Genomic DNA, 15,768 nt, shown 5'->3' with positions numbered 1-15,768 from the left:
TGTATCCGTCGGGCCGTAACTCGTGTAAGCCATCCACCGTAGTAAAGCGTGGCAGGCGCTATGATTTTTCCATCGTGTCAATGCCCCGACTCAAGGACAGTAGGTAGTTGTTTGAATTTTCCGATTGCTTGACAATCGCATCGGTTAATTTAGTTTTGAGTTTGCTTCAAGTTGTTCTGCTCCTGCATATACAAATAGCTACGCGCAAGCGTTTGGCGCACATAGTGCAGGCCTTGATCTTAAGTGGCAGTACAGAATGTCCGACGTGATAAGGCAACTGGTAAATTACACAGAAGTTCACTAACTCTTAGGAATTTGTGTACTGACCACACATCATCCAGGTAATTGCTTTGTGGTGGAGTGTGATGACGGAGGATGTAGTTTAATTTATTTATTATGTTAATAGAATTTAATCACTTACATTAATGTGAACAATGTAAACGTGTAATTTTTGTTTTCCAGGAAAGAGGGTTCGAAAGTGCTAGTTCATTGTAAAATGGGAGTGAGTAGATCTGCGTCTGTAGTTATTGCTTATGCCATGAAGGCGTATAACTGGGACCTGAAGAAGGCCATTGAATATGTGAAGGAGAAACGGACATGCATTAAGCCAAACAGCAGCTTCATGACACAACTGGAAACTTACCAGGTGAGGAACATTCGTTGCTTCTCAAAGGTCGTTATGTCAAAGAGACATCTGCAGACTCTGGTATTTCTTTTTACACCAAAATCAGTAGGTTTTGCACTGCAGTGCAGCGAGAAAGACTCCTTTTTTGAATCTCCAATCTAACAATAAGTTACATAAAAGGCTGTGAGTGTAATGATTTACTGGGAATTACAGAATTCATTTAGCCACATTCCTCTTAGAGGGTAGAGGAGGTAATTGTTTCTATGAGATCAACAATAATATCATGTTGCATACGTTACACTTTATTATATTGAGAATGCTGACGTCATTTAAGCACTTGTTTCGATAGAAAGCAGTCTACTGAAGCTTGCAAGAACTAAGAACTTCCGCTTTAAGTTGTTATACTTAAGCCAGTTGAGAGCCTGTCTATCTCAGATGTGCCCTCGGGAAATATGCGAAACATACTTCGGCTCATCCCCACCGCCCTCTGACGGAGGAAACCCTCCCTTTGCTTAGGAAAAAGAAAAGAATGACCTCAGTTGTGGTGCCAATTTGTCATTCAGTCATTTGGTCTTGACGAGTGAAGATCGTAGGCTACTTAAGAGCAGCTAAGAATACAGAGCACAGCGAAGTCCGGGAAATAATTCTTTGTGGCAACGCTTCCGCATCCGGAAACAATTGAAAGATCTCGGCCGCAGCAACTTGTCCTTCCTCTTTGAAGGGAGGTACAGGAAAACACACATGGACAGCAGCGCCAGAAGGGGTACACCTGAAATAGAAAGACTCTAGTTGCGTTACTCTAGCAAGATATTTTATTTTACTATATTTATATGTAATACCAAATGGGATGGAACAATTTTGGAACAACAAAGTAGAACCAGAGGCGAACCACAGGGCAAATGTCCAGAGGACACCCGTGACCCAGTACAATTTTTATTTATTTTTAATGTTTTGTTTTTCTTTTTCTTTTTTTTTTTCTTTCTTTATTCAAGAGCTTTAAAGATATTTCAGCTATATGGTATTCTTAACTCTATATTTGTAGGGTAAGGGGAAGAAACAAGAAATGTCACAAAACTGCATTTTCGAGAAAACGGCGTTTTAATATTGAAAACCGCGTTAAAAAGAATAGGGTTAGTCAATCTTTTGTCCCTTTTTACATGGACATTTCCACATCTACGCATGCATGGCATATACAGTCAAATAGTACGAAGTGTCACAAACAGATAGGACAAAGCACCCGATAAAGCGCATACATGGACATTCCTTGTTTTTTTCCCCTTACCCTTCATTTATTATCGTAACGAAGTCGGAAGATTTCTCTCATATGTATGGGTAATAATAATAATAATAATAATAATAATAATAATAAAGTATGTCTATATAATTCAGGGTGCAAAATTTCAGTCAGATGCACTCACCAATCCAAAAATGATGGTCGCCTGTATCTCTCACGTACAAATTATAAGAGCCCCCCACGGCCTTTGGTTTGACAACAAAAGGGATTACATCAGGACAACATTTCAAAACCAGATTATCAGATTCAAGATAATCAATTTTGAATTGGACAATTCATATACATGTTAAAAAATATCTTACCTTAAGACTTTACGTTTGTGTAACATTCTCTCTCTGCACTGAAGTACCAGTTGTCGATCGTAGTTTCGGGATCAAAGTCCTTAAGTGAAGGGTCCTAGATGGAAATTGTCAGCAAATCATCCAGTGTGTCAGTCTTCAGTGAATTCCTGTAGGCAGTCTTATCTCTGTTGAGACTGCTGAAGCCTCTCTCACATGAGGCAGTACTCACAGGTAAAACTACACAAAATGTGACAATTGGAAGCAAATTTGGGAATCTTGTAATGAAGTTTTCGATTGAGGGTGGGAAAGGAGGGCGAATTACAACGTTGTGAAGACTTCACTTTCCGTGTTTTCTCTCACTCAGTGACAATTATTTTCGTGCGAAGCAGAAATTGCGCAGCCATGTGAGTTTGGGCAGAAACCATTTCTACTGAACAATGGTTGCCAGCTCTAAATTTCTAGTCGCTAATGGCGACCTGACGACCGGAAATTTTGCGCCCTGTATAATTGTATTAACAAATTATTGTACTGTGTATGAACAGTGCATTGGATAAAGAACTAGAAACTATATACACAAACATAATAAATCTTTGGTCTGAAATATTACACAGGCGTCCTAATGTTACCCTCGCTCGTGCAATTACAATCTATTACATACAGAGAAAAGTTAGGCTGTGGGGAAGTTGGTAATGAAAGTTTCATTCGCATTATAGAATTGTGGGTCATGTGATTCAAGCGTCTCTATGTTTGTGTGTGAATGAAGATATTTACAAGGAACACTCTATGAACGGGAAAAGGAAGGTCACTATAAAAGTTTGCCAGGGATTTGCAAGCCCTTATTTACACCTCTGAGGAAAATCTCATTATCAAATTAACGGAGATTCGAACATCGATTTATTTTTTATCAAATAATTTGAGTTAACCAACAATAATACGAATAGTGTTAAGTGTTGAGTGGTCTCTACAAATTATTGTCAGTAAATGGCTGGTTAGACGAGACTCCAGATTTCCATGAATCGAGTGTAGAAGTTTCTCTGTGTGTTGTTCTGTGCTGCTATAGCAGGACTAACAAGAGATGGTCTCTGAAGTTTTTTTTACGTGCGGAGGGAAAATGCAGCCTCTATTTTGGTGCTAGTATTACCAACCATGGTCACTCTATCTTACATCATTATTTAACCCCTTAACTGGTTATGACGTCATGGCATATGTGCAGTTCAAATGGCTGCGACATAGTAGTACGTCTTGACTAAAAAAGTTATTAATATGCAGTGGCGATGACGAAGGTCTCTCTCCAAAACTTTTCTTCTTACATTTAAATCGGAAACAAATCAATAGATGGCTTTGAATTCCTATAATGCGCAAACAACATTGGCTTTTGGAATAACAGACGGCACATTGTTGCTCGTAAGAACATTGCTGATGCTGTAATAAAAGAAGCACAAACTGCATTTCAAAGCAGTAGCAAACGTCTTGCCGAGATGGGGACGTCTTTGTAACTTTTTTTTTTTTATTTATTTATTGTTCTGTGCTAGTGTTCTTTGTGTGAAACATACATCATTGTTTCTTAGTTCTACAGTTCTTGTGGCTATGACGTAATACTACGTCTACCACCTAAGAGTACACATTTCCAGAAAACTGTGCCAGTTGAAGGGTTAAATTCCATTATACTTGCACCGGAGAAAGTCTTGACACCTGAGTAGTGGCAACGCTGCTGTGAGCTGTCAAAGAGCTGCTCTTGCTGGCTCCTCTATAAAACTATAAAATAATTTACATTAATAATACTAATGTTTGATAATTCAGTGATTATCTTTTGTTATTAAAATGCATTTTAAAAAAATATTAATTTATTTTGTATTTTTCTATTTTCTCCTATGTATCTGCTTAGACGCCTGCTTCTTTATAGCTGTAGTTTAATATGGCTTTTGATTAACTGCAAAAGAATATGAAATCGAAGTACAGATTGAAGGTTCGATAGTAATCCTGAAGTGATTTTGAGTGCAATGTTCGAGCTTTTTAAGAATGAAAATACCGTGTCATTTGATGAAAGCGAAATTTCAGTTTCCCTTGAAAGTATCTAGAAAACACGAACAGTTTATTTCGCATTACTGCAATATACCTTTATTCAATGCTGCTGTATTGTTAAAAATGTGGTCTTGCGTTGCAGGGAATGTTGGATGCGATGAAAAACAAAGAAAAGCTCCAGCGCTCGAAATCTGAGACTAATTTGAAGTCTCCTGGTCTCGTAGCCAAAGCAGAGAAGGACAAAACAGACGACAAACCTCAGCCACCTGGACCCCCTCAGCATCGGATGCTGGCCGTTGAGTGGGCATTGGATAACACATCTGGCCAGGAACTGAGTCGACTGGGAGGACGCCCCAAGTCATGGTCTCCTGACAATAGTGTAGCTACGGCGTTGTTCCTAGGAAATAATGCAGGTGCGTACCACACAGATTGTCATGTCCGTTTTTTTATTCCTCTTTTCTTTCTGACTTCATGTTTGTTCCAGAGGTTAATGACAGTAGTTTATAGTTGATGATTATAGATCAACATTTTTAGTGCTATCTACAGTTTAAAGTGGGAATTGAATCGTGGACCACTTGCACCAACGCATGCACTGTAGTTACTAGAGTAGACATGTATGGCTATTTGAAGTTACAGAATGGTAGAATATACATTTCATTTGAAATAGTTTTGGTAACTTTTATATAAATTTTGCTGATATTCGAGAAAATTATAACTGTTTTCGTCTTCGGAGATATTAAAGTAATTAAATTATTCAAATAAGAAATTGTTGACACCAATAGAGAGAAGTTAGAGGATAGGCAGTTAATTAAAACACAAGAATTGCATGAAATACGCTGTGGCTCTTGGTATTTTTAATAGCTGGGTATCTGACTTACTGGTTAGTTCCAATCCTTCCTCTGTATTCATCTCCCTGTATTTGATTTTATCTCGAACGCTTGTAACAAAATACGGCTAAATTTGAGGGGTGGATTCTTATGGGTAGACAAGTAAGAAAGTTCATAAGATCATATATCGGGAAATGCATCGTTACAGAGTTACGGGCTTTGAGCCGCCTGACGGTGTGAAATAGTCACATTCTGGTCGCCCCTCAATGTGTCTCAATTTAAACCTCAATCCACAGCTCCTAATTAAGCTAGGGAGATAATTTTGGAGAAGCTTTCCGGACGCAGAGCAAGGACAAGTTATCCACTGCATCCGGAATGTGGGTTTCCAGGAAGTCTCGATAGGTATTTCCCGTCAGTCTCTGCGGGAGTATGTGTGGGCCTAGTAAAGTGTCACCGATCATACCGCACCACACTAAGAGCAAACTGTTGTTGATGTCTCCTGGGACTGATCACAGAAATATCGTCCGCTCAAACGTATACATTATGGTAATTGAAGATGCCTTCTTGTGTGAACTGAGCCTCATTTGTAAACACTATTGCGGATGGGAAAATGAGATAAACGGCACACTGCTGGAGGTATCACTGGCAGAAGCGTACTCGCGACAGATAGACGGCTGCTGACAAAGACTGTACTCGCTGCAAATGATACTGATGCAGGCTTACTCGACGACATACACGCCATATCTTCATGTGGTTTACACGTAGTTCATTCTTGAGGAAGATATTGATACCAAAATTATCTTCCTAGCTTAATTAAGAGCTGAGGATTGAGGTTTAAATTGAGTCACATTGAGGAGTGTCCAGAAGTGACTATTTCACATTGTCAGGCGGCTCAATTGCAGTAACTCTTAACGATCAAGCCCGTATACTAGCAACTCTCAGAGTCCAGCACAAGCGCGAGAAAACATGTTCAACTGTTTAATTTGCTCTAAGTACAATAGTTACTAATTAGCTAGCTTATCTTGATTATTTTTAAGAAGTCGTCCTCTCTCACCCCACTCCAAGCGGTAAGGATGAACTTGAACATCATGAAAACTGACACCTTTAAACTCAGCGACTTCGAAAACTATGAATTCAATACTAATATCTTTCGTTTTCGATTACTTTTAAAATCTCGCCCTCCTCTGTCGGGAGTGGAGTATGGCCTTGAAGTTGAATTGGATTAAAATTGTCAGTATTTATCTCAGTGACCCCAAAAACTGTGAATTCAACTTTAATATAGGTCGTTTTCGGTGGTGGGGGCGGCAAATTATTTAGAGCGCAGGGGGCGCACTATATATAAATACGAGCCTGGTAACGATACGTTTCCCGACATATGGTCATATGAACTTTTTCACTTGTCTACCCACAAGGACTCCACCCCTGAATATATATCAGTCACTGAAGAAAATCTTGTGGCTCTGTGCTAATGCGTATTGTATTAATCCGGATTTATCCTCCTGCTTTAAAAGTATCTATCTTTTAGGCTTATATCATACAAAGTCTTTGTCCAGATTCATTTTTTCTGTAATTCACTGGACGCAGTTTGAATCAAGTAATTTCTCGATTCATTGGTTTTGAAAGAAACGTAATTAATATATGAAATAATCCTCAGTCTTCGTTTTCTGCTCGTTAGTTTTGATTGTATTCCAGAATTTACTGTCTTTTATGTATTATATAAAAAGAAATCCTTTTACTGCTGCTAATTGATTTTACATTCACCAATCTAGTACGCACAATATCTGAAAACAATGTTCTTTATTCACGTACTTCATTTCAGTTACAGAAAGTTCTAGTTGTGAAGAGGTGATACTCATATGCATGAATTGAAGAGACGCGGAAGTCTTAATCTGCCTGTTAACATTAACATTAGAACAGTTAAAATGGGTTTAAGATTCTCAGAATCGGCAATGCCAGACTTGAATTGGTTTAAAAAGAAAGGAAAAAAAAAAAAAAAAAGATATTTTTGCTCTGAATCGTTGTCTTCTGTTCCGGCTAGCGAGAAAGAAAGAAAAAAGAAAAACTGATCGGCTGAAATTTTTATCAATATGATGAACTGGAATATATTTATACTCAGGCACATAGTGTAATATTCTGATAAAGATAGCTTCAGTAACTTCACTTTTGTTTCAAGCATATGAATATCTCTTTTTAAATACTTTTTAGATATATTATTTAAAGAAATTAGCAAACTTGGAATAGTTTAAAATTCGTGTATATATATATATATATATAGTAAAGCCCCAATTATCCGCGAGTGCTACAAAAAAGTTGTTAACCTTCTGCTGTCGTGCTGTTATTTTCGTAAGTAGTTGCTGCAGACTGACACACTGCATGCAAAAAAGTATTGTATGTTCTATAACATAAAAATAAATTGCATTGTAAAAATCAATGTTTCCAACTATTCAGCCGTTTCAAAGTGCAACTCTACTCTGATAAACAGAAGCAGATTGTTGTAAGATACGAAAAACGGGAATTAAGAAAAGTGATTTGCTGCACCGTGCATATTGTTAAAGTTTACTTACTATGTTTTTTGTTAAAACATTTTTATGCTGATTTTTTTTTTTTTTTTTTTAGTTTTTATGCGTCATTTTTAGTCTTTTTTCGGGTTATCCGCGTTGCCCCTGCCACCCAACTCTGCGGATAATCGAGGCTTTACTATATTACATATAAAGGCAACGTAAGGTCAAAGTCATACAAGAAGAAGAATAAAGTTTAGTGTAATTTTGCCTGCAAAATAAAACAATAATTATGGTGCTGTTCTTTCCTACTGGAAATGAAGAGAAAAAAATAAAAAATGAAGGAGATACAACCATTACATAAACATAGTGGTAATAAAATGTATGTCATTTCCTTGTTTGCTTATGAGTAATCTTTATGTAATTTATCGTTATTTGTTCTTGGTAGGTCCGACTTCTTTGTCGTTGGAAAGACTGAGCACCGACGGTGCCACAGATGATGACGGAGGCACTCGGAGCAAAACCCCAAACGACCCAGCACAAGAAGAGCTAGCGGAAGCTCGCAACTATAACTTGAATGTTCGGATGCCATGTAGCGACGGGAACGCCTACAGCGTTTCTCAGAATAGTGTAATGTATTTGCCAGGGTCATGTCCTTCGTCAGATCATTCGGAAGAGTTGCAAGCGTCGTCTGAAGAGACTTCCGTCAAGCATCGAGTGAATGAGCTCGAGTCGCAGATTCAGATGACTTCTGGCGTGAAATCAACGACAAAGGACTCGGCACCGGACAGAAGAGGTCTCGTCCTTAATTTAACTTCCCAGTTTGAATCCACTTCAAAACCTGGTTCTCCTGTGGAAGAGGTGGGGATTGAAGACCCTGTTGTGTCGCAAACCAAGACAGCCCCTCAGAAGCTTCAAGCTGTGTTAGTAAAAAAGGAGACGTGGGACCCAGGAGAAAGCTCAACGGATCCCCCTGATTGCCCCCAACGGAGTGAGGCCATGGCGTGGTCGTGTGGAAGTGTGAAGAAATCGAAGTCCGAGGCAGAAGAAAGGACTCTCGGGTGCCCATCGGGAAGTGGGAAATGTGAGGCGAGAGAAGAGGGAAAGTGCCTGCCGGGTTCTGTTCCACGACCAACTAGTATTCAGTGTGGTAGTGTTGGCGGGACTCGAACCCCGCCACCAAAGAAAGATGATCCTTTTTCTGCTCAGTTGGATCGTGTATTTGAGCGAGAGGAGCGGAAACAGTCGCGCACCTCTGTACTTCCGGTGTCTGAGGAAGGAAGAGCCAATGAAGGCAGAGACTGTCCGTCGAGACAGAGTTCTTGGAGTTCCTATGATAGTGCTGTGGTGCTGGGATACCAAGGAGAGCGCGAGTCTCCATCACGACAGAGCTCGTGGGGGTCGGGGGACACTCGATGGACATATGGAACTCTCCCCTCCCGAAATAGTTCCTGGGGTTCCTACGATATGAAGCCAATGCAGTGTGTGACTGAACGTGGGGAAAAACAAGTGCTGGATGCCATGAGTGTGGACAACGTATTTAACAGCAACAGCGGGCTGTTCTCATACGACCGTGAGTCCATTCCCTGGTACCCGGGGACTGTGAAAAGAACGAAGCAGAAGCTTGAGGAGGGAACTGCGACGATAAAACGTGTGTGTTCGGAGGGCGATGGTGCTGCAGTGGTTGTGAGAAGCGATTCTTCCTCATCGTCGAGTAATTCATCATCACCGAAGGAAGGTGTCGCGGGATCCAATGTAAATATGAAAATTCATGGCCCTCGACCGTACCAAAATCCTTGTGACAAAATATTAACGTTATCTCTTGATCAGCAGAGTCTTTTGGAGAAAAGTTTGCCCTTTGAGACCCCAATAATGCATTATGCAAGCACTCCTACCTTATGTCACACAGTTGACGAAGATACGATTGCAATGTCAGTGGAGAAAATGACATGTTCTCAGCCAAATATAGTTAGTTCCACGCAGTGTTTTAGTTATCCTGAACCTTGTGAAGTTCCACAGCAAAGTGCCATAGAAAAATTGGAGTTTGAAAAGTTACTGACCAATTGCCATCAGTCGATAGAGACTATGCTCTCTGCTCCAAGGCTTTCTGAAGTAGAACACGGTGAATGTGTACAGCCCGATAGTAGTAGTGTATCTGAAAGTTCAACTGTATTATCCTCGAATAAGCTTTGTAAAACTAGTCCTTCCATTATTAAAACGCCTCAGTGTTCTTCGGTAAAACTTCATAAACAGACATTAGAGAGCCTCGGGGGAAAGCCGCAACCCCCTCCCAGGAAGTGCGCACCACCAGCTGCAGCCAACGAGGATGTTTCTCCGCCACCCAAACAGTTGCCGGAGGAAGCACAAGTGCAGAACGGAGTTGTCCGGAACTTAAAAAAGGAGTTTGAAGCCCGATCAGGAGCAGCCAAGAGGGAGAAGCCAGTCACAGAGAACACGTCGAAAGAGGCAGAAGTGGTGTCAGATCCTAGACCAAAGAAAAAAGGTTCAAACAAAGTTCGAAGTCTACCTACGTCACCTGTGACCTCGGATCCCAAATCCCATAAACTGAGTCCAGCGGAGGATTTGTCCGTAAAGATGTTGGTAGATAAATTCGAAGTTAGCAAAAACAGTCAAACGAAAAACAATGTTCCAAGTTCTCCAATCAATGGAAGGACGCGGTTCCTCTCTGAGAACGAAACTGCTGCCACTCAGAGGAAAATATCTGGGTGCCAGCAGCCCCCTATACCACCAAGAAAGTCTAGTTTAGATATAGCCTCCATCCAAAACAACGCGCCGCTCCTCAGGCCGTCGGTGTTGACACAGAACCTGAAGAATGGCAGTGATGTAAATAGTGCATTTTCTGGAGTCTCCAAGTCAATCCACATTGATAAAAAAAATGGTAGTACAAAGGATTCGAATGAGTCCAACATCATTCGATCGATGAAGCCTCCGCATGTGTTAAAGACTGTGACTCCGTCGAATGTTGCCATAAGTGTTGTGAAAGCCAAAAAACAACAAGGGAAGACCCATCCCTTGGCGCGACTGGCGATTAAACCCCGACACAACAATCCTGTTTATAATACTATGTGATTGACGGCTGTGAGCTAATGTCTATATAATTTATATCTGAAGAATCTTGTGCTATGAGTACCGTGAAGTGCACCAGTATGTTTGTGTGTGTTTAAGCAGCTGGGTGTCTTTAATATAAAAAGTGTTCACTCTAAGAATGAATGCCTGAATGAAAGGGAGAGAGAGAATGTGGGTTGCAAAGAAATGAACGAATGAAGATTCCTCTCGTTTTTTTAGAGGAGTCTGATGAGTCATTTGAGGAACATTTCATGATTGATTTTCATGTCTCATTCTGCTTTTTTTTAAGTTACGGCAATGAGCAAAAGAATGATTTTTAAAAATGTTAAAAAAAAAAGTAGTAGTGTCTGTATATATTGCATGTATCATTTGAAAGCAGGCGCTTTCAACTCAGATCCTTGTATGTTGGTAGTCATTATACCAATGTGAATAACTATTTATAATAAATATAACGTCAGCATGGAAGTAGTGATTGTGAAGGGGACAAATTTTGCAGAATGTACTACATAACTTTTTTTCCCTCGAGAAGATTTTAAATCTCGAACGCTGTCAGTTACGTTTAGGCAAGCGTACAGAATCCGTTATGAGATCTCTCGCTGCACTTTACAGTTGCATTTCTTAGCTGTGTAAGTGTATCCAAAGAAACTTTGGTTTGAAATTTCTCAAATCAGTTAGTTATTTAACATTCCAAATTGAAATTGAAATTCAAAACTGTTGTTAAGTGTACTTATATGAAAATAAGTTGAAACTATTTTGTAAACGTAATTAATGCCAAATTTCCAGAACTCTGTTCTATAAAGATTCATTCACGGTTATACTTAAATTATTATGATTATGATGAAAGAGGATAGGTAATTAAATGTAACGAAAAAATTAGTGAACCAAAATATTGTGTATTCATGTAATTGAGAGATCTTTATGTATCTGCCTATGATAAAAGTAATTTTACATTGGTTGGAAGGTGTTTTAAATCTGTTGCGTATTTGTGCACTTAAATTATGCTTATTTATATCATAATCTTTTTATGATTATATTAGAGCTCACAAGTATCTCAATATGTCAAATCTTACTTATTTATAAAATTGATCGTATTTCTTTACACATTAAGTAAATGTCAGTAAACTGTGTTTCATCAAATAATACACTTGTCGTGTGTTTGATCTTTTCTCGACCTTTCCAAATTCAATGGGAACTTCGTAAAAATAAATGTTGTGTGTATGAACAAGATGTTTTGACCCCATTTATTATTATTATTATTAAATAAACTTGCTTTGTGAATGGCGTATCGTGTTTATTGAAATGCAGAAAGTAATTTTATTTATTAAGATGGATAATATTCAGCGTAAAAGTTTCAAAGGATACGAAGAAATAATACTATCGAACTTTGTACGACAAGTTAATGTTGTTTATAAGTAATCAGAAAGGTTTTGTGTCCTGTATAATTCATTTGGTTTATGTTTTGAATATTCTGTGGAGCAGCATACACGAAGGAGTACTGACAGATGAAGTAAATATGGGCCGTTCGTATGTTATAAATATGATAAATCATGCACAAAACGTTTGTTACACGCACACAATTAATTTTCTTGTAGAAACTGGCTTTTTTTTTTAAAGTCCTCCTTCACATGACCTCTTCCAGCATTTTGTGTTCTTCTGCAAATTCTGTCAGCAGTGTCTGTGTGCCTTAAGCACTGTACTTAAAAGAAAAACAATGATAAAACAGAAAGCATAGCAATTGCGGCTTTGTCATGTGTAATCTTGTTTCCCCACAAACATACATTTTTAAACGTTCTTCATGTCTTGTTGTTGTAATGAAAAAAAATCAGATAAACAATATTGTGAATATAATATTATCATTGAAATAATTTGGTGCTATACTTTTTTCCCACAAAAAAATTAATGTTCACTTTCCGCTTCACCAATAAGAAAGTACAGTGTTATATTATTTCAGTATATGTATATATACATATATGTATAATACAAAGTCAACATGTATGCAGTTTGTAAATATCTACGTGGATGCGATTAATTCATTTTCAGTTGATGTGTAATAGAAAATTTTGTTTTGTCTAAACTGATTTGGAATTTCTGTCGAAATGCCCAGTGTTAGTTCCTGCTTGCATATGTTGTGAAAAACCCTGTTTTAAAACTCTAAACTGCCATGAAATCAGCTGGCTCTTCCCTCACTTATGGTGTGAAATATGGAAGTCATTTGTTACCAGAAACCTGCGCTTCGGTTCAGGTGCCATAGTATTGTTTTCACCTCATAAAATAGTAACCTATATTTGTGGTAGTACTGTTTGGATCTTGGCTTGAGAAAATAAGCATAAAGTTAAGTGAGGATGGTAATTTTCAGTGAAGTGGGACCAAGCATTTTCTTCACCCATCATTACAAGAAAGTCTAGAACAGGTAAAAATACACTTTAGCTGAAATTTCTAGTCCACATATAAATGTTGACATTTCGATACAGTGTACTGCATAGTTGTTTTTTTGAGTTGATTGATCTTATTCGGAATTTTAGGGGCTAATGAAGGTTGGAACAATTGGTCAGACAGCTTGAAAGGGAGTCTTTTGACAGTTGCTTTCCTTTCACGAAGTACGAGGGGGAGTCCAAATATGTTCCTCCAGGCGACTGTGGACAAAGGTGGGGATACAAGACCAAAAATAGCATGTGAAATTCAAGATCAGACGTACCTTTATTTGTCCACATAAGTACCACGTACATTGAGACATTTGTCATACCGGTCTATAAACTTCAAAAACCCTTCCAGGAAAAATTCAGGGCGCTGCATACGGAAGAAGCGTCGAACAGCTTCTGTGACTTCAGCATTGCTTCCAAAGCGCCTGCTGCCATGTCTTCTTCAAAGCCGGAAACAGATGGAAATCACTTGAGTGCGAGATTAGGACTATATGGTGGATGTTTTGTTTCCCCCATTGCTGTTGGGTTTTTCCTAGGGGAAACTTACTTTCGGACTCCCCCTCGTATTATCTGTACTCTAAAATGATATTTAATTGCGCTTATAAAAACAAATATTTAACTTGTTAAAGAATTGTGTGGATGTAATTTATAAACTAGAGAGAATTGAAAAAATTGAGATGTTAACTCAATATCTTAAAAATATAAGTGCAATATTTATTGTAAATTGATTGTATTTACATTTAGATTCAAAATATGATAATGCATTTTGTAATTATCGTGTTGGAAGTCTGTATTTAAAAAAAAAAAAAAAAAGCGAAGGATTCTGCCGTATTTTATTCTATTGATCTGTGTGTTTCAAGGGGAAAAGCTGTGTATTTAGAATCTTTTAGTCATTAAGAGAAGACTGTTAACGTGAATTATTTATTGAGTTTGACATATGACTGCAACAGTTTCTTCTCACTTATGCGTATTAGACACAAATAACATTTTAGTATTTGTGGTATTTCTCTTTTCCTATTACGGTCTTTGTTTTTCAGATGTAGTTGGAATGATTTTATGCGCTGGGCTATCAAATTGCAATAGAAGATTGGAAAGTTGTTCTAATACATATACAATACTTGATCATAGTTGATTATTAAACTTATGTCGCACACGATAAGAATTTCTATATTTGTTCATTTTGAAGAAAACAATGTAGTTGCTTGGAGTCTACTAAGTTAAAGAAAGAAAGAAAAAAAAATACGAAATTGATAGATGCAAACTATGATCAAGATATGATGCTGTCTGACCAATACCCTCTAAAATCAGTAAATTTTTTAGTACTTTTCCAACATGTTACTGTTCTTCCTTCCTTTCCTTCACGAAATGCACTGCTTTCAGCGTTACAAAATCGAGAATTTTCCAACTGAGTGGTGTTGGGGCAAGACGGCGCTTTGGACATGATCAAAGCCCTTCCTTGCTAGATGGTTCGAAGTGGGGGGGAGACTTGTTTCGTGTCTTATGTAAGGGAAGAAAAATCCCGATCTTCACTATGTGTGTGTATTTAGTGATTATTTTTCATTGTGAGCGTGTGTTTTTGTCCTGTAAAATTTTTGTATTATAGTTTGTATTAAACAAATATTGTTTACGGCTCTTGATATGTTTCCTTTAGCACCCTTTCACGTTAATACTGCACTGTATTCTTACAGTCATTTCCATTTCATTTTTAGAGGATGTCCTGATATTAAGTAAGTGAAGAAAGTAGTTATATTAAAGTAACTTACATCCTTTGGGAAAAAGTGTGAGTATAACCAGGGATGGTTCTTTATATTGGTCACATGGTCACGTCCCCACCCATTCTACGAAAGAACAGGAATATAATAATATACAAATATATATTAATCTTGTTGCAAAAGCTTAAAAGCCTTAGTGGATGGTATAGAAAATTGACCTATTATCCTTCTTCTCCTACTACATGGTAGTGAAACAGATATTTTCTCCGAAATCCGATGTTGCCAAGAAATTAGAACTATTTGATAGTTCTCGGCCAGAATAGGGGGTAAGTAAAAGCTGATCTCTATCACTTGAGAAAGGAATGCATGCAATGTCTTAAATGTTTTGGCGAAGAAAAAAGTAGCCTGGAATCTCGAATGGTTTGTATTATTTTATTTGACACTTTCAACATAAAATCTTTCTTCTTCCGTTGAGGAGGAATAAATCATATGCAGGCAGTTGGTCAGTATGTTCATGTTCGGAGCATCTACCTTTCGTTGGCGCAGAGGGAAAAGAGGAAAATGCAAAGTGGCCTCCTAAACCCACATGTGTAAGTCATTAATCACAGTTACAAGGGGACCAAAACTATGGCAACGTCTTTGGACACACGTTAAATTACAATGTCACTAGTAAGATGATACAACTGTTCGGACAGTTCCGAATACCACCCACTGAGAACCATCTTATTGCGAGAACTGTAACAAACACTTTTCTTGTAATGTTTATATTTATTACACCAAAGCCGAGCCGAGCCGAGTCGTCTGTAATTGAAGAAAACTGTGGTTACGCACATTCCGAGTTAGACGAAACTTTGCAACAGAGCGACAGATGGATTCTGGCTGCGGACTGCCAGCCTCATTTCTTTAACATTACCTCTATCTTCAGAAGTGCGGGACTTGAAGAGGTGTTATGACTAATTCTATTGTACTTGGGTATAGTAATATTGAGATCTGACGCATATG

General features: G+C 38.3%; 1 protein-coding gene across 2 annotated transcripts in view; it reads left to right on the top strand.

Annotated features, from left to right (window-relative positions):
- The window catches only part of ssh (Protein phosphatase Slingshot), a 334,909-nt gene extending 320,223 nt beyond the window's left edge, over nucleotides 1-14,686 (top strand). For both annotated transcript variants that reach the window (XM_081770478.1, XM_081770477.1), the window contains exons 9-11: nucleotides 463-646; nucleotides 4,365-4,635; nucleotides 7,996-14,686. In XM_081770478.1, coding sequence (XP_081626604.1) covers nucleotides 463-646; nucleotides 4,365-4,635; nucleotides 7,996-10,637 — 3,097 coding nt within the window. In that variant the 3' untranslated portion in view covers nucleotides 10,638-14,686. The remainder of the gene's footprint in view (nucleotides 1-462; nucleotides 647-4,364; nucleotides 4,636-7,995) is intronic.
- Nucleotides 14,687-15,768: the final 1,082 nt, after the last annotated feature.

This window comes from Thermobia domestica, chromosome 9 (genome assembly GCF_964235325.1).
Source record: "Thermobia domestica chromosome 9, izTheDome1.hap1.1, whole genome shotgun sequence".
Classification (NCBI taxonomy): domain Eukaryota; kingdom Metazoa; phylum Arthropoda; class Insecta; order Zygentoma; family Lepismatidae; genus Thermobia; species Thermobia domestica.
This window is presented reverse-complemented; position numbering and strand designations above follow the sequence as displayed.